We start from the raw sequence: 19,485 nt of genomic DNA, 5'->3' as shown, positions 1-19,485 counted from the left end.
AGCAGAGCCTAGCATTTAGCAAAATTACATGGGCAAAAACATAAAAGCAACTTGGGTGTGTTTACCACCGGAGATGTGGGCTGAGAAGAGATGAAGGAAACCATCTTATTGATTGGATAGGGAACTTTCAGGTTTATCCTGGGCACCACATTTTTGTCTCCCCTGGACGGAACTGAGAGCTCTCCATCAAAAGCAGTGGAGAAATCCAGGATTTTAATATACCTATGACTGGACAACACTGTCTCTACCCAGAAACAAAAGGTAGCAACAAAGGTGGCAGTTCATACTCCTTCTAATTAGCAACTTATTTCTTGTGAGTGGTTAAACAAATTTTCCTGCGAGTGCCAGAACCAATATAGTGCTTTATTCCCCATATTGCACATTAGGGGTGAGGAAAGTTGTGTGGCTGGGAAAAATGGTTTACAACAGCCCTGGCATCCACTGTTAATACTACAGGTTAGAGGTTGGTTTGGATTTCCAGCCCAAACTCCCTCATACAAATACCGGACAAGTTGCAGATTCCTACAAATCCAGCACTCAGTTACATGTCTTGTGCTCTGCTGGCTTGCATACAGACTGTACTTTTTACAGTGCAATCTTAAGCAAGCTTACTTGAAAGTAAGTCCCACCCTGTGCAATTAATCTTACTTCAAGATCTGTGTAAAGGGAATAGAAACTTCCATATACCCAGTCAAGACCATCTAGCTCAGCAAGGGCACTGCTAGGGCCAGTATGGTGTAGTGGTATAGAAGCTATGGCCTTGGGTCAGTCTCTGTCTCTCAGCCTAACCTACCTCACAGGGTTGTTGTGAGGATAAAATGAGGAAGGAGAAGTGTGTGTGACACCTTGAGCTCCTTGAAAGAAAGGTGGGATATAAATGAATAAATAATATTTAAAGGACTAAGGGGTACAGAGGCCCAAGACCCAAATTTGCATAAATGTAGAGAGTGCCTCTGGCCAAATTAAGATGGCAAGTGGCTGGAGTCTTACTGGTCCTGCATTTTGCAGCATACAAATAATAACGGAGAAGAAGATCTGGGACTAAGTATGACTTGAGGCCCCTCAGTCCATTCTCTAACGTCCCGTAGCTCAGTATTGCCTCTCCAGGGCTTCAGGCATGAGTCTTTCCCATCTGTTCCTGGAGATGCCAGGGTTTGCAATCTTAATATTTAAAAGCTCAGACATACTGCTTCCCCACACACAATACACACACACAAAACCTGACATTGTAAACAGCTTAAGTGGTCTTTTATTCTTGAAAGAGGTACGTATATTTTGTTAAATGAAATAAATTAGAAAAGAGCGTCTACCTCTTATGTCTGGGAGGACATGCTGGTGTCTTGGATTTCTCAGTTGGTTTCTTGATGGACAAATAGTCTGATGTGGCATAAGTCAGTGTTCTTATGTTCAGTATTCATTTCAACTCAGTAGTACAGCACATGAAGAAAGTCTCAGATTCAGTCCCTGGCATCCACAGGTAGAGCTGAGAAACACATCTATCAGAAAGCTGTGAGGAACCACTCCCAGTAAAGTATAGGCAAGACTGAGCTAGATGGACTAATGGTCTGACTCAATATAACACAGCTTCCCATGTTATCATTTATTTATTTAGCATCATCTATGTACATGGTGTTTTGAAAGATCCAGTCTATGCCAAGCAGCATACTATAATTACACACAGAAACAACAGAGGAAGGAGGTAAATGAAGGCAGAGGTAGGCAGGGAGATAACATGTTTTTATCTTATTTTATTTATTAGATTTATATTCTGCCCTTCCTCCCAGCAGGAGCCCAGGGTGGCAAACAAAAACACTAAAACATTATAAAACATTATAAAAACAGACTTCAAAATATATTACAAAAATATCTTTTTTAAAAAAAATAGTTCTATTACATACATGTGGGCTTAGTTGTTGGGAACTGCAAGTGCGAAGAGCACAACTGCACATGTCTCTTGTGGACTTCTCATAGGAAGCCACTGAGAACAGAATGATGTGCCTCTTGTGCTCCTACAAGAGTCTACGACTCTCTTCCCCAACCTGATACCATCCAGATATTTTGTACTACACCTCCCATCATCCCAAACTGGCTGGGGATGATGGAAGTCCAAAAGACCTGGAGGACACAAGGCGGGGGAAAGACCGGTCTAGGGCAGCCTTTCCCAACCTGGTGCCCTCCAGACGTTTTGGACTACAGGTCCCGTCAGTCAGCACGGCCCTGTTGGCGGGGGCTGACGGGAGTTGTAGTCAAAAGCATCTAGAAGGCATCAGGCTGGGAAAGGCTGAGAGGATGATCGGCATCTACGTTCTATGGAGCATTTCCCGCTTCCGCCCGCAGCTAAAAGAACCGGAAGTTTATGTCTGAGCGTCAAGTCCCCATTCATGCTTGGCTGGGGAGGCGGAAGTGGCTTCTGCAGCGGCCGCGGCAATTGGGGAAGCATTTTCAAGCCGGAGATGAAGCCGTCCAAGGTGGTCAAGGTCCGCCCAGGCACAAGGTGAGGAACGCGGTTGACGTTATTCCTTCTTCCCCTTTTCTCATGGTTACCTTTTCCTCTGATGCCAGGAGCTAACGTTTTGCAGTCTGGGGTGCTCGTTGTGGTCCATTCTGTTCTCTCGTCCCGGTGCCTGCCGGCCAACCAACTACACTCTTGCACACTATACTGCTGCGCACGCGTAGCTTCTAAAACGATAGGTGTCGGGGCTCAAGTCTGCCTTTTAGCCATCACGGCCTTTGCTTTGGAGGGAAAGGCGCTCTGCAAATGCTCAGCGTTGCTCGCTTTTACGTGATTACTCCTCGCATCTTGTGGCTGAGCGTTGGCATTGAAAAATATATTCTGGGCCTACGTGCAAGTTCAAGTTAAACGTATTTATTATCGAATGAACTTTCCTAACTTGAGACTATAAAAATGATTCAGGACCCCAGCCTATATCCTAGCTTTGGACTCGATTGTGGGAGCAGCCGTGTATATGTACAGTCGCTGGTCCCAGAAGTTCTTAACAGAAACAAGCCAGGACTAAAACCCACAAACAACAGGAGTGTTTTAAAATTGCTATCTTCCCTTCCTCTGGTGTGTGTGTGGTTAGCCTACTCCTTAATCTAATTGCTTCCAATACTTAAATATTCTATGGCCCTTAAGAATATAAAAGCTTGCTGACCAAGCCAATGGCTCATCGAGTTGACCATCTCACAGTGGTCAATTAGATGCCTGTGGAAAACCCAAAAGCAGGACCTGAGCACAATCCATTGTGCAAGTTTCACAGCTTTGCACTATTTGAAGCTGGATATTTAAATTGTGGAAGTAGGTTATTTCATTTCTGCCTCTGTAAGCTACACACTAACCTGGGTATGTATGGCAAATATTGCAAGTGGTATCTTACTAATTTTTTAATAACAAAACTATAAGAAGTTATTTTGGTGTGTGATGTGCTGAAGATTAAGTTCAAGAGGAGTGGGCTCGGTACACTAAGATTTATGCCCCTTTGTAGCATGACATGCTTGGGAAAATGGCAAACATTTTCCTAATAACATTTACTGCAGATCAACTATGATGGTACATGAATCTTTCTTAGTGTACTAAGCCTGGTAAACTTAATATTTGTCACATCACACAACAAAATAACTTTCTATGGTTTTGTTATAAAAAATAATAAGACAAACCGCTTGCAATATTTTTGGAAAGACAGAATAATTGCTTCTTCTCATAAATGTAATCAGAGGTGCTGCCTCCTGTTTGTTTTTCTCCACCTACATAGTAATAATCTCCATTAAAGTTATGCTTTTTGAACTGTATTTTGCTTTAATTGGAAACTGCTGTGGAAATTGTCTTGTAAGATTGAAGGGCAAAGTAGGAAATATTGTAGGCTATTGCTTGTGAAGAGCAATGCGCTTATTTTGCCAAAAGAGGAAGCAGGTGCATGCAGAGACTTCCAAATCTGCATATTTACAGCAAATTAAACACTCATGCTGCAATAATTCTTCAAAAAACTTGAACCCACCCAGACCCTGCATTCTTAATCTGTGGCCCTCCTCCATGTTCCCCCCAGCTGAGAAAGGTACAGAGGGTGTTGCCATGAGAACGGGCCTTCTCAGTGGTGGCCCCCCACTTGTGGAATGCTCTCTCCAGGGAGCCACGCCTTATGCCAACATTGTCTATTTTTAGGCGCCAGGCAAAAACCTTCCTTTTACCTGCACTTTTGGCCCTTAATTTGAAGGGCTTCAGGTATTGGTGGCCACCTTTAATGTGGCAGGTTATGCAAGACCTGTTTTTTATTTGTACAGATGTGTTTTAGGTTTATTGACTGTTTGTTACCATTTGTTTAAGTGTTGTTGTAAGTTACTTTGAGTCACTTTTGTGAGGAAAACAATACTTATAAATAATGATGATGATGATATGCACAGTTTGCTTGTTTGTTAGCATGGATATTATGGGTTGGTTTAATCTCTGTTTACTAATCAGGATATGAAACCATGATTATGTCCGAACAAGCCCATTATCTTCGTAGGAAAAACAGGTCTCACTGGCATAGTTTAGAATGAATAGAAATGATTTTCAGTGAGCCCTGGCCTTGTGCACTCCAGTCCCCCCTCCTCTGGTATGGCCAGGAGAAGAAGTTTAAAAATGTTCGCTTTTGCTTAACCATGGTTTGTCATGTCATCTGGACCAATAAACTATGATTAAACCTGACTGTGGTTAGTTTCAAACCAACCAACTTCAAAGCATAGTTACTGAAGCTGGCTTGTTTAAACTAACCATAGTTAAGATTAACCACTGGATAAGACAACAAGCAGTGGTTAATCAAAAGTGGAAGGTTCTTAACTCCTCCATCTGGCCAGGAGAAGGTGGGAGCATGTGAGCCTAAAGCTTGGTGCAGCTCATTCCTATGTTTTCATGTTGCACTAAACTGTGACACATGTGAACACAGGCAGTTTATATGAAGCAACCCTGGGAAGCTGTACTTTGAAGGTCATGCTATGGAGTAAGTGCAAGAAGTTTAAAATACCCACCCACCAAGTACACAAATTTTGATGTTATACTGAGAACTGACACCTTGAAGGTAATTTGCCATATTTTCCCTTTCTTATCATCTACTCCTGGCTTGTTTTCCAAAGATGTTGCATTTCAATTATGAGGTTGATGAATTGATAATGAATGTAATAACCAAGGCCCAAATTTAAAATGAAATAGCATTAAAGTGTTCTTAACGTCTGAATGGACATGATACTACACAGCAGTTTTAAATAAAAGTTAATCAACGTTACAGCTTTACATTTATGCAACTTTAGCAGAAGCCGGAGTTTTTAGTTGACTGAAAGTCAGTTTGCGTTTTCATATTTGCTCTTTTTAAAATGTCTCATAATTTTGATGTCTGTTAAGAAATAAGCATTTCAATAACTCCTTAAAATCTTTAGTGATTCTACAAGAAGTCACTTAAGTCTGTTGCATTTCAAAACCTTTAGTATAAAATGTATCTTACCTGGAGTATATGTTTTATATAAAATCACTAGCAGTACTAAATGAAAACTGATGACAAACTTTATCTTTTTAATAGCAAAGCATGTGGAAAAGAGGATGTTGCTGTATCAAATGAAGATTATATTGTGGGGCAAGTGGCCAACAGCCTATTTCAAAATCAACCCACAGCATGTGGTGCAAGTCCCCTGGTACGACTCTTCAGTGCTCCTGAGGCTGCAATACAGCCATTATATGTTGCTGTGCCAAGAGTAAGTATGTTTCTTTTCCTGAATCATTCCAAGAATGTGAGTTCAGTTCCCACTACTGAGCAAGTGGAGTCTTGTAGTAAGATTTGCCCAGGGGTGTAGCGGTCCAGAGTCTCAGGGGGACTTAGACCCTTTACTTTTTTGGGAGTAGGGTCCCAACAGGGTCCCTATGTCTCCAGCATCCTATGAGCCAGTTGGCATGAAAAAGGAGTGTGTTGGCCAGTAAGAAGAGTCTTCTACCATCCTTCCTTGTCCTTTCCTGCTCATTGGAGCCAATCAGCCAATGTGTGGATGTACAGAGTGGGGTTGATAGGCCACATAACATCAGAGCTAGGGCCAGCAGACATGGTCTTACTATCCTCTCTATGCATTGAGTAAATGGCATAGCAGTGAGTGCCAGAGTAGAGACAATCTTTCCGCCTAGGCCCCCTAAGTCTTTTCATAGCTGTGATGGAGTAATTTTAGCACATACCACTTGTCATTTTATGGTTCTGCAGGGGTCTGAAATCTCTCAGAACGTTATCATTTCTATGGTTACAAAAGATACCAGAGCTCTCATGTTGAAAAGCTAGCCGCCTTAGTGTAGAAATGGATAATGTGTGTAGGGGAGAGCCATAGCTTAGTAGTAGAGCGCATGCTTTGCATGCAGAACATGCCAGATTCAATGTCTGGCATCTCCAGATAGGTCTGGGAAAGATGTCTGCCTGAAGCCGTGTAGACCTGCTGCTAGTCAGTGTAGGCAATACAGAGCTAGATGCACCCATGGTCTGACTCTATATAAGGCAGCTTTATATTGGGCTCTATTTCACCAAAGCTTATGTCACAGTAATTTTTTTAATTTATATTCACAAGCAGTGTATTTGTGTTTGTAAGAATGCCTAAATAAAAACCCTTTGAGATATGAAGTTCTTGGACAGATCTGTTACACAAGTTAATTCATGTAACTTCTCCCTCATATACAATAATTTTGTATAATTCTTTCTTCCAACTGTTACAGAAAAATCTTTACAAAATATGTACATGAATGATTTTCCAGTCCATATACTAATACAACAGTAAAATGTGTTAGTCTTTAGGGTGCCACAAGGTCTTCATTGTTTTTACTATGTTTTAAGTGGCCCTAGTATATCCCATACTCTTAGCAGAAACCAGTAATGATTTGAAACGAATGCTGATGAAAGTTAAAGAGGAAAGCACAAAAGCAGGACTACAGCTGAACGTCAAGGAGACTAAAGTAATGACAACAGAAGATTTATGTAACTTTACAGTTGACAACGAGGACTTTGAACTTGTCAAGGATTATCAATACCTCAGCAGTCATTAACCAAAATGGAGACAATAGTCAAGAAATCAGAAGAAGGCTAGGATTGGAGAGGGCAGCTATGAGAGAACTAGAAAAGGTCCTCAAATGCAAAGTTGTATCACTAAACACCAAAGTCAGGATCATTCAGGCCATGGTATTCCCGATCTCTATGTACGGATGTGAAAGTTGGACAGTGAAAAAGGCGGATAAGAGAAAAACCAACTCATTTGAAATGTGGTGCTGGAGGAGAGCATTGCGCATACCATGGACTGCGAAAAAGACCGATAATTGGGTGTTAGAACAAATTAAACCAGAATTGTCACTAGAAGCTAAAATGATGAAACTGAGGTTATCATACTTTGGACACATCATGAGAAGACATGATTCACTAGAAAAGATAATAATGCTGGGGAAAACAGAAGGGAGTAGAAAATGAGGAAGGCCAAACAAGAGATGGATTGATTCCATAAAGGAAACCACAGACCTGAACGTACAAGATCTGAACAGGGTGGTTCATGACAGATGCTTTTGGAGGTCGCTGATTCATAGGGTCGCCATAAGTCGTAATCGACTTGAAGGCACATAACAGCAACAACAAAGTATATCTGCAGTATTGAGAAAAAAAGTAGAGATTCCTAGGTAGCTTCCTAATGAGTTGAGTATCTGTGGTTATATTCATCATATTATCAGCCTAATAGTTATAATATTTCTTATTGTGCTTAAAACAGGCCTGCACAAATTATTTATTTATTATTTGACTTATATCCCACCCATCCCAATAGGAGCCCAGGGCAATAACATATTTGGTAATAATCCCCAAAGCCAAGCTTTGTACTCTGGCTTGCCAGGTAAGTGACCTACCTCCTCTGGTGTCTTTGCAATCCTAGGCAGGCAGCAGTGGTAGGAAGTTTATTACGACTTTGGTGGGCATGTTGCTAGTGAGCTGCATTCTGCAAGTTGTACTGGCCTGATTTAAGATAAAAATTGAGAAGTGCTGCAAGTGAGATTATTGTTTGCATTCAAGTTGCAGACAATGAATTTTATGTAAATCTGCTTCAGTAATGTAGCTGACTATGGGTAGTAGGCAACTAAATAATTGTGTGAACGGAATGACTTCTGCTTGCACGATGAGAATTCCCTCATCCCCCCACCCATGCACCCTGTGCCATACTCATATCTGCTCCAGAGGGTTGGGGGGAAGAAACCCAGAACAGATTTAAGGGACGCACCGGGGAGAGGGAGCATGTTCCATTGCACAAGGAGAACTCCTTGTGCTGATGGAACAAGAGGCTACATTGAACACAACCCTATATCAATACACAGAAAGTAGTAGACACCCGTATATGCCTTTTAAAATGCAAAAATCCAAACCAAAAACACAAACCTCTGTGCTACTCACATATTTCAAGTCCTGACCCTGCAGAATTCAGTGGAAGATGATACATTTTCTACTCCGTTTATAACCTCATGTAAGGTATAAAGTTTGCTGAGTAACTGACAGCATTAACAGTTCCATAATATTTCATTGGCTTAACCAAACTGAAGACTGTTTGCATTCATGTTACAGAAATTGAAAATGATAATTTTGTTAACATAAGGATGGTAATAGCACTCTTATTTTTCACACCAGGTTTTTGTTTAAAACTGTTGATCTGTGAGTAAAATATACATCCTTTGTGGTGGTGCAGGCCAAGGACCAGGCAGCTGTTGTTAAAAAAAAAAGATTCTCAAATACAGCAGCTGTGCCATCCTGATAAGTCTTGAGAGCCATAAAATCTTTTAACAATTGCTCCTTCATTGAAAGCTTATGAAACCCAAAGGTGTTTCAATATACTGTGTTTGTCAACTGTCATTAGCAGTGCTTAGACTTTTTTTGTCAGAGAAGCATCAACACAGCATTTGCCACCAACAAGCAGTATATACAGAGCCTTCAACAATCTCAAGTGATGCTTCATTTAACAATTTAAGCCACCCAGCTTGTGAAAGCAGAATTTTGTCCAGGTGCTCATTTCTTTATTTCAACATACTTCATGAAAATGTTTTCTCTACTGATAGTCTGTAGAATTGTATGATTATTGATAAATACAACCTTGAATTTTCTTTTTTAAAAAAACAAATCTGTTTTTCAGTTCTGATGGAGGCCTGATTCATACTTTACCAGTGTAGCAAGAGGCTTGTTTCCACTAGGGCTGGTCCAATGCTGCACTGTTCATGTATGCAAATAGAAACTACACTGCACACCCATGTAATTGATGGGACTTCTGCAGTGTGGAAATAGGCCGTGTAGAAGCTACTCTGATTAAACACATACATTGTGCCCTTAGCTCATGTGGAGTAAGAAACTTTAAGAGACAGACACTAAGCCTTTTAAATCTTTCAAAATCTGTTTAATGTCATCTGCACCTTTATTAAAAACACTGTTTAAAAATACTTTTCAGTATAACAAAACAAAGCCTTGTGTTTGAACATCGTCTTCACTATTTATCTCCGATTCCAAAATCTACAACCTGTTAACAAAACTTATATGCTTCCTCTCAAAACAATGAGAGCCAGAAGAAAATATATCTGAGAGCACATGTGTGAAGTTGTTTAAGGGTAATTTTTTCACATAAAAACTATATTTTTTAGGTAACAAGTGAGCTGTCAGGGAACAAGCAGTCAAATAAATAATACATGAACAAAGGGGTCTAGATGTCCCCAATGTACATATTTTATCACTGTCTGGTGGCATTGTATTTTTTTCTCATTTGACCACATTCTAACAAACTTTTAAAAAACCACTTCTCTAAAAGGAAAATAAGAAACGGAAGCATACGGAAGAGGCAATTGCCACCGAAGTTCAGAACCTATCTACTAAAGGAGAGCCTTTGAAAAAAACAAAGAAAGCTAAAAAGGATCTCTCTCTAGCAGAGGAAAAAGTAGCAAGCAGGTAAATGAAGCATTTTAAAACTTACTAAGCTCAGAATTGCCTTTTAATGATAACCATCTCCCCCCACTATCTAACTTAAAGACTCAAAAGTAAGTCTTATTGAATTCAATAATGCTTACTTCCAGGTAGGTATTGCAGTCTAAACTGTTTGCGTTAGTATGGAGCCCTTAATATATTCCAAATTTATCTTGCTTGCCAGCTTTATTGGTTGGTTATCTTCTCTGGGTCCTAGAGATGAGGCAGATTTCAGAAATACAGAATGAATAAAGGCACATAACATACCTGTCCTTTTCTGTTAGCAGTGTACATTTTACAGAATAGAACTATTGTAAAAGTAAATGCACTCTTAGATTAGAACAATCTGAAGGCCAGTAATGTTAACAGAACAAAACCATGCCTGTCTATTCCGAAGTAAACCCAACTAAGTTCAATTGGGCTTACTCTCTGGTATGTATAGAATTACAGCATAATTTTAGAGTGCAAGTCATATGCGTGTCTGCTCAGAAGCAAGTCCCATTCGTTTCAGTGGAACTTACTCCCTGGTAAGTGTATGAGAATGCAGCCTTACTTTAGTTCAGTTTTTTTTCAACAATTTGTTAACTGCATGTAGCTTAAATGGCAGTAACCACATGCTTTTAACATAGTTGTTTTCAGTCTCTCTAGCAATGGATTTTTTCTCACACAGTGGCTTATTATATAGAATTTTTGGTGGCTTTTAAAAATACATGCTAACAACATGGTCATAATTTTTCATTGTTTATCAAGGGAATGTGTTTTGGATGAAGCAGATGAAGAGGAGAAGAAAGAAGAACAAGAAATTAAGCAAAAGCTGAAAAATAGACATTCCAAATTGGTTACCAAAAAGCTTTCAACTTCAGATGAAGACGCTGGACTAAAACGAAAGAAAACACAAGTTAACCTGGCTGAGGAAATGCTCAAGAATAAGAGGACTCTCTTTGTAGGGAATTTACCTGTTAGTTGTACGGCACAGGTGAGTAAATTTGGGCATACTGCACTCTCTGTGTAATATTTGGTGTATAATGTATATGGTTGTGGTCTCAAGCAGACTTCATAGGAGGTATTTATGTCAGAGCTTAAGTGGTCATGCATGGTACCTCCATGCTCTCATTTTTTATCCTGTTATGTCTTATTGCCATATTTTTCTCTGCCTCTTTATCCTAATTCCAGAATACATAAAATTCAGCTTTAGAGAAACCAGGTTTTCCAGTTACATGTTTATCTTTTGTATTTTTTCTGCTAGTACATTTCCCCCCAAAATACTGCAAGACCTTGTTTTTTCTATTCTTAATACCATAAACCAAATAAAGTTGGGTGGGGACAGTGGAGTTCCACTCACTCTGTATGTTTGGAATTCTTGCTGCTTATTCACTGTTGCTCAAGTTTGCATTGACAAATTAAACCAAATGTCTGTCTGAATTTAGATGCTGAAGATGTTTTTCAAGGAATATGGACAAATTGAATCGGTTCGTTTCCGCTCTTTGGTATGTTTTGTTTGGTTGTTAATTTTTATAATATTAGCTGCGTGCATCTTCATTGGGAGGGAGCCTCCAGTCTCTTGACAGGAGCAAAATTGAACTGCATGTGGGAAAGTGGCTCCTTCAGCCTTTACCCAGGGTCTGTTATGTTTCTGCAGCACAAGGGTTGGTGGACACGCCATCTTGGGACTGGCAATTTCTCATGGTGGAAAAGATGCTAGTTTTAAATTAGGGGAAATATTAAAATATGCTAATAGACATTCATTCATCAACATTCATTGCTTTGTGGTGGTTTTGCAATAAAATGATTTGTTTACTTGGAGCCAAGTTCTGCTGAGTTCATTTGGTTTTGTTTCCTAATTAATATATTTAGAGTTGAGCCTTAATGAAATATAAACAAGTGCAGGCTTTGGTGTAAAGCTGGATGATAATAGTTCAACTTATCTGCTAAATTAAAAAGAGGATGTCTCAAATGAGCGGAAAATTGAACTTAGGTGAATAGAAACTGCCATAAGTACTTAGCGCATCTGGCTGGCTGCAATAGACAGAACTGTTTGTTCACTGCACATCATGACAGGAGTTAATAAAAAAAATCCAACTATTTGTTGTTCTTAACATAGAAAAATGTTCTCTGTAATACATAGGCAATCTCAAATGATGTAGAAATGTTTATCATTTGCACTGAGATTTGTTACCCTAAGCCAAAGGCTTATATCTATTAGTGTTGAATTTAATATGCAAGACAATTCAATATACGGTTTTGTCTCTGTAAAGTTCATTTGGCAGTTGCATGCTAAATCTACATAACAGAATTGCATCCTGGACAAGAGGTTAACGCAATTCCATAATGTCTCAACTCAGTTCCTCCGTACACTTGTTACTCTAGTCTGGTTATGTAAATTTGGCCTACATGAGTATAATTTAGGACACTATTAGCCCTATTAGTCTAAAATGAGTAACAATTGCCAGTGGAAGCGGTAACAAAATTTATCTGGCCTTTCCACTCCCTTTTGTGTACTCATTTCCTAACCACTGTTTGTTCCAGTCTTAAAGGGCCACAACAGGCAACAGAGATGGTGCTGCAGTTTTGAGACAAGCAAAAGGAAAGGTGGAGAAGCAAAAAAAAGGGAAGGGAAATGATAGGAGTAGGAAAGCATCTTACCCAGAGTTCACCAATTTTGGCTTGGTTTAGCCAAGGCATATTTTCTAGTTACCATACTTCTTCCAAGTTCTCAATCCATGCTCTCTCATATCGTGCTGGGCTTTGGAGCTGCCAGGAGGTGCAGCAATGTGACCTGAGAAATCTCTCTCCCCTCCCACTAGAGATCAGGAAGGAGGGATCTAGTGTGGTGTTGAATTCATAATGTGATATAATAACTGAATAGGACCTACCAACTAATGCACTCGTTTTTTCCCTCCCTTTAAGATTCCAGCTGAGGATACTCTGTCCAAAAAAATGGCAGCCATAAAGTAGGTTATGCAACTTGTGTTTCATTTTTAGGAGGGGAACACATTTTAATTTAATACTTTAAACTTTTTTTCTTTCTTGCTGTTAAATTTTGGTAATTGTTATTTCCAAAATAAATATATTCAGTAATAATGCATAAGGAAAGAAATCCTCCTATAACTACCTATATAGCATTACAGTTTGCTAACAATCAGGTATCCTTTCAACTGTTCTGGAATTAAGTGGGAAAGGAATCTGCCATTCATAGTCCTGTTCTAGAGCTCAGTATAAATAGTAGAGCAGTGAGAATGGCTTTACACTATAGGCTTGCAAGCACAATGAAGTACCTCCAACTCCTCACCTGGAAAAAGTAGAAACTGTTTTCTATGCAATCCTGTAATATGGTCAATTGATTGAACATCTATTACACAGAGCTGATGGAAGCACAGTTTTTCAGGCAAAATGATGTTTCTTAGGACTCCTGAGGATACTTCCCAGTGGGTCAGAGGAAGATTCTGTCTCCCTCAGCCCAGCAATATTGCCTAACATTTGGGCTCGAGTGGAATTTCTGATGGAGAAATATCAGAAGAGACTGATACTATCACAGCATACCATTCAGAAGTTCCTCAGGAAGGATGCTAAGTCTCTTTGAATTAAGAAGAATTTTTGTCTTAAGTAAACACGTTGAGTTTTCTGCTGTTCATTCTAAAGCGGGTGGAGAACTTGTGGCCCACAAGTTGTGGACTCCAACTCCTATCAGCCCTAGCCAGCATGGCAAATGTTCAGGGAGGGTGGGAGTTTCGGTTCACCAACAACTGAAGGGCCACAGTCTCCCCACACCTGTTCTAAAGCCTTTTAAGGGCCAGTCTTATATTTAGCTTACAAATGTTTTATTATTATTATTAAGTTTATTTATACCCCGCTGTTTTTCCAAATTGGAACTCACGGCGGCTTCCAGATAAAAAACAGATACAATTAAAACCTACCAAAGTTAAAAGCATATAATACATAAGTAAATAAATATAGACAGATATAATTAAAAAATGAGCTCTAATTTAAGATAGCATTAAACTGTTTCTGATATTAAAAACTATACTCATAAAATCAGAATAATTAAAAAATAAACGATCAAGAGCAATATGACCTCCTTTGGGGCCTATCCTTAGCCGCCTTCGGAATCAAAGGCTTGCTGAAATAAGAAAGTTTTTACCTGTCGACGAAAGGACTGCAGGGAAGAGGCCATTCTTATCTCCTTAGGGAGGGAATTCCAAAGCCTAGGGGCAGCCACCGAGAAGGCCCTATCTCGTATCCTCACCAGTTGTACTTGTGTGGATGAAGGTATTGAAAGAAGGGCCTCTCCTGAAGATCTCAGGGCCCGGGCAGGCACATAGAGGGCGATGCGGTCTGACAAACAGCCTGGACCCAAGCTGTGTAGGGCTTTATAGGTCAACACCAGCACTTTGAATTGTGTCCGGAAACAAACTGGCAGCCAGTGGAGCTTTTTTAGCAGGGGAGTTGTATGGTCCCTGTAATCAGCCCCAGTTAGCATTCTGGCTGCAGCACGCTGTACCAGCTGAAGTTTCCGAGCAGTCTTCAGAGGCAGCCCCACGTAGAGCGCGTTACAGTAATCTAAACGGGATGTGACTAAGGCATGTGTCACCATGGCCAGATCGGACGGGTCAAGGAACGGGCACAGTTGGCGTACTAATCTCAAATGTGCAAAAGCCCTCCTGGCCACTGCAGAAACCTGGGAATCCAAATTTAAAGCTGAGTCCAGGAGGACACCCAAACTGCAAACCTGTGTCTTCAGGGGGAGTATAACCCCATCCAGCACAGGCTGTATCCCTATTCCCTGATCTGCCTTACGACTGACCAGGAGCACCTCTGTCTTGTCTGGATTAAGCCTCAATTTGTTCATCCTCATCCAGTCCACAACTGATGTCAGACACCGGTTTAAAACTAAGACAGCTTCCTTGGAAGAAGGTGGAAAGGAGAAATAGAGTTGGGTGTCATCAGCATACTGGTGGCACCGAACTCCAAACGCCCGAACAACCTCTCCCAGCGGTTTCATGTAGATGTTAAATAACATAGGGGACAAAACTGAACCCTGAGGGACTCCACAGGCCAATGGCCAAGGAGTCGAACAGGAGTCCCCCAGTACCACCTTCTGGGTTCGCTCCTCCAGGAATGACAAGAGCCACTGTAAAACAGTGCCCCCAAGTCCCATCCCAGCTAGGCGGTCCAGGAGGATACCATGGTTGATGGTATCAAAAGCCGCTGAGAGGTCCAGCAGAACCAACAGGGACACACTCCCCCTGTCCAGTTCTCTGCGTAGGTCGTCCACCAAGGCGACCAAAGCCGTCTCCGTCCCATACCCAGGCCTGAAACCAGATTGAAATGGATCTAGATACTCTGTTTCATCCAGGAATCTCTGGAGCTGGGAGGCCACCACACGCTCTATTACCTTACCCAAGAATGGAATATTGGACACTGGCCGGTAGTTATCCATGTTTAAGGGGTCCAGGGAAGGTTTTTTCAATAAAGGTCTCACAACTGCTTCCTTTAGGCACCTTGGAATTCTGCCTTGTTGTAAGGAGGCATTGACCACTTCTTTCACCCACTCAGCCAGTCCCTCTCTGGCCTTTTTTATAAGCCAGGAAGGGCAAGGGTCCAGCAGACATGTGGTGGCTCTCACCTCTCCAAGGATCCTGTCCACATCCTCAGGCTGCACAAATTGAAAAGAATCCATCAATATTGGACAGGCAGGCGCCAAAGTTACATCCCCTGAGACTGTATCAATCCTAGCGTCTAAGTCGGAGCGAATCTGAGCAACTTTACCCGCAAAATGTCGTGCAAACTCTTGACAGCGGGTTGTTGAATGGTGTATATTATCCTCTCGGTGGTCCAAATGTAAAAGACCCCTAACCACTCGAAACAGCTCCGCTGAACGACTCCCCGCAGATGCAATGGCAGCAGAGAAAAAAGATTTCTTTGCTGTCCGTACTGCCACGGAGTAGGCCTTCAAATAGGCTCTAGCCCGTGTTCGGTCATACTCGCTCCGAGTCTTCCACCAGCGTTGCTCTAGTCTCCGTCTTACTTGCTTCATCACCGCCAGCTCCTTGGTGAACCAAGGGGCAGGTTTGGCTCCACTACGTGAGAGGAGACGCTCAGGAGCGATCGTGTCCACCACTCTGGCCATTTCCTCATTCCAGAGGTCAACCAGGGCTTCGACAGGATCGTCTGCCAAGGTGGCAGGAAAATCCCCAAGAGTCCGCAGGAACCTATCTGGGTCCATCAGGCTCCTGGGGCGGACCATCCTAATCGGTCCCCCACCCTTGCAGAGGTTCTGAGTCCCAGTGAGTCTAAACCCAACCAGGTAGTGATCTGTCCATGACAAGGGAGCCAAAAAAAGATCCTCCACACCAAGATCACCATCATCCTTCTCCACACAGAAAATGTAGGCATGTAATTTTCAATTAAATGTGCAATAAACTTGCTTTTTTTTCCTTCAGGCGAAAAGTGCATCCTAATATGAAGTATATTAATGCTTATGTCGTTTTCAAGGAGGAATGTGCAGCTAATAAAGCTTTAAAACGGTATTTTTTTTAAAACAAATATAACAGTCATTCTTGATTTTATAAACTATCAAGATAGGCATTTAATTATACAAATCTTAACAATTAAAAGCATATCAATCCTAAATTGTAAAGACTTTTTCTGAAATAACACAGAGTGCAAACTAAATGTGATGATAATTAGCTGTTTTGTTCTGATGACTTTTTCCTCTTATGGTTTTAACAGTAATGGGACAGAATTTACCAGTGGATTCCACATAAGAGTTGACCTTGCTTCAAAATCCACATGTGTAAGTAATTAAACTGCTGTAGGAAGAAATTATTTTCCAGAGTTGTTTCTTCAGGCTGTTGATTCAGCTCTTCTTGTTCACTTGTTTTACAGCATGATAACAAGAGATCGGTATTTGTGGGAAATCTCCCTTATGGTAAGTGTTAGGTGGAATTTTATGCTCTTCAAATGAATGTAGACTTCTCTAGCAGAAAAAAAATTCAAAGACTTATCAAATACACTCTTTGTAGCTTTTGCAGACTCGTAGGTTTAGACTTTACCTAGAAAAAAATATTAATAATGTATTTAAATGTGTACTTAACATAAATCACACAAGTCAATAACTTTGCTTTGCTACAAAGAGTCAGATGATGCTCATTATGTATTGTCACAGCTTAACAAGAAATATATATTCCTGCACAAGTTCACAGGTGAAGTTGTCATTGCTGGTAGTAAAAAGTCCTCCATTTCAATCTTGAAAATGTTTTGAATTTTGGCCACATGCCTAACGCTATTATGTTTTAACACCAGCACACTTTTCCCCCCAAATATTTTTGCTTGCAGAAATTGACGATGATACTGTAAGAGACCATTTCTCTGAATGCGGAAGCATAATCAGTGTACGAATTGTGAGAGATCGGAACACGGGCATTGGCAAAGGTTTTGGTTATGTTCTGTTTGAGGTATGTTAATTCAGTATCTGTGATGACAGAAATTTGACATTGCATTATATTTAAGACATGGAATGCTTGCTGTGGTTGAAGGGTGACAACGCCAGTGTCATATGCTCAGCTGACAGCAACACTGTAATAAAACTGCAGTAACAATGATGCAGCTGCTAAATAATTCATAGAAACTGCACCTAACTGTTGATGGTGACATGACACTTCCTATACAGTTAAAAAATGCAAGGTTGGAAAAATAAATAGTGCAGGATTGAGGAACTGTGGTCCTCCAAATGTTTCTGGACTACAACTCATCATCCATGACCACTGACTGTGTGTGTTGGAACATTTGGGAGCTGGAGTCCAATAGCATTTAGAGGATCACAGGTTCCCCATCCCTAGCACAGGACAAGCACCAGTCATAATGGAGTAACTACTGCAGGACTGAAAACATGATTTGCACTGCAGGATTGAAAACAGTTAAAAGCAAGCAATCTCCCACAACATGATTACTGGGTTTTACGGAGGGTATCATCCTTCCACTCTAAAATATCTATAATCATGGATTTGTGGCCCAGCAGATACAGTAACTCTTGTAAGAACTGTGCAATCCTAACCATCTCTACTAAGAAGTCCAGTTGAATTCAGTGGGGCTTTCTCCCAGATAAATGGGGTTAGGATTGCAGTCTTGGGCTATAATTCAACGCATGTCTACTCAGAAATAAGTTCCATTGGGTTCAATGGGACTTACTCCCAGGTAAGTGTGTATTGGATTGTAGCCCAAGACACCAAATCCTGCTGCTGGCAAATGGTGTCATACTGCATTTAACTTTTACCACCTGCATGCAGTGTGTATTTTTCAATACAATCCAAAGCTTACGTATATGGCCATCTATAGTTGGTTTTTAAGTGAAATGTTCACCGGAAAAAAGGATTAAAGGAGCAAAGTCAACATAGGTAGCCTCTTATTTGCAGCATGGATTTGTTCAGAGTTGATGTGCTTGTGAACAGCAAAATCTGCTTCCATTTCATGCTCCAAGGCAGTTAGATGGCTTACCTAGTAATTATGTCACAGTATACTGTTTGTTCTGGTATTCACTTTGTGTATTTTGGGTAGACCTACAATTTTATTGTTTAAAAATATAATGCTATATAGAACAAATAGACTTCTATGTCTAGTCTGGATGTGCTGGCATGATCTTAAAGAAAACTTCTGAGCTGACCTGTTTTGTATTTTGTGTGGTTTTATTCTTATTGATTATGTGAAGTTTTTTTCAATTTTTGTACATTTCCCTAAAAGGAGGGGTATAATAATCAAATATGAATGGCTAAAATGTTAGATGAATGCCTGATTTTAGGTGCTGCCTTTTTATTTTTAACATCTTATTTTTCATCAAGACCACAGATTCTGTACACCTTTCACTGAAACTAAACAACTCTGAACTGAAAGGAAGAAGGCTCAGAGTGAAACGCTGTGTTGAAAGAGAAAAAGCTCAACAGAAATGTTTAGTCAAGAATGTTACAAATCCTGTTGGACTGAAGTATACAAAGGCTTCTTCACTGAAAAATGCAAAAGGCTGCTCCAGTAACTCTTATGCTGGCGAAAAAGCAGCCTCAATGAAAAAGAACAAAAAAGGCAAATCAAAAAACCAAATGAAGAAAAAGTTGAGAAAATCCAAGTGAAATGCAAATTTTGAATTGTATTTTTAAATAAAAGGTATTTTGTAGTCTTTGGGCGGGTTACATGTTCTTTCTCCAGTCTCAGTTTAGAGATTGAGTTGGATTAATTCATTATGTTAAAGATGGAATATAAACTAAGAAGATTCAAAGTAAGTAATCCATAATAACTTTTTTAGTTCATCTTCACTCACTGCATAGTAATTTGGGATCTAAAAGGGAAAGAAACAATCAACTCCTTGAACACTTCCTTAAAGAAGGTTTACTAACTAGAGGCACGGGTCATTTACAAGTCTCTTATTACTACTAATTGTCCTAGCTACTCAAAGTGTGACTTGTTATTATAATTATTATTTTATATTCTGCCCTTCTTCCTAGCAGGAGCCCAAGGTGGCAAACAAAAGCAC

At 40.3% G+C, this 19,485-nt stretch overlaps 1 protein-coding gene across 1 annotated transcript; it reads left to right on the top strand.

Moving 5' to 3' along the window:
- Positions 1 to 2,307: 2,307 nt before the first annotated feature.
- On the top strand, positions 2,308 to 19,133 carry RBM34 (RNA binding motif protein 34). The gene is made up of 11 exons (XM_061624530.1): positions 2,308 to 2,494; positions 5,550 to 5,721; positions 9,814 to 9,950; positions 10,716 to 10,941; positions 11,393 to 11,452; positions 12,873 to 12,916; positions 16,406 to 16,489; positions 16,695 to 16,758; positions 16,851 to 16,893; positions 17,301 to 17,419; positions 18,800 to 19,133. The coding sequence occupies exons 1-11, from the start codon at positions 2,310 to 2,312 to the stop codon at positions 19,082 to 19,084; spliced, it is 1,419 nt and encodes a 472-aa protein (XP_061480514.1). The 5' UTR covers positions 2,308 to 2,309; the 3' UTR covers positions 19,085 to 19,133.
- The last annotated feature ends 352 nt before the right edge of the window (positions 19,134 to 19,485 follow it).

This window comes from Rhineura floridana, chromosome 4 (genome assembly GCF_030035675.1).
Source record: "Rhineura floridana isolate rRhiFlo1 chromosome 4, rRhiFlo1.hap2, whole genome shotgun sequence".
NCBI classification, from domain to species: Eukaryota; Metazoa; Chordata; class Lepidosauria; order Squamata; family Rhineuridae; genus Rhineura; species Rhineura floridana.
Note: the sequence above shows the minus strand (reverse complement) of the source record. Positions and strands in the feature narration are given on the sequence as shown.

Bases quoted from the DNA above. Each gene is read 5' to 3' on its own strand.
- RBM34 (XM_061624530.1), top strand. From the start codon at position 2,310: ATGGAGCATTTCCCGCTTCCGCCCGCAGCTAAAAGAACCGGAAGTTTA. The intron at 16,759-16,850 runs GTAAGTAATTAA...CTTGTTTTACAG, and splicing joins TTGCTTCAAAATCCACATGT to CATGATAACAAGAGATCGGT. The intron at 16,894-17,300 runs GTAAGTGTTAGG...TTTTGCTTGCAG, and splicing joins TGTGGGAAATCTCCCTTATG to AAATTGACGATGATACTGTA.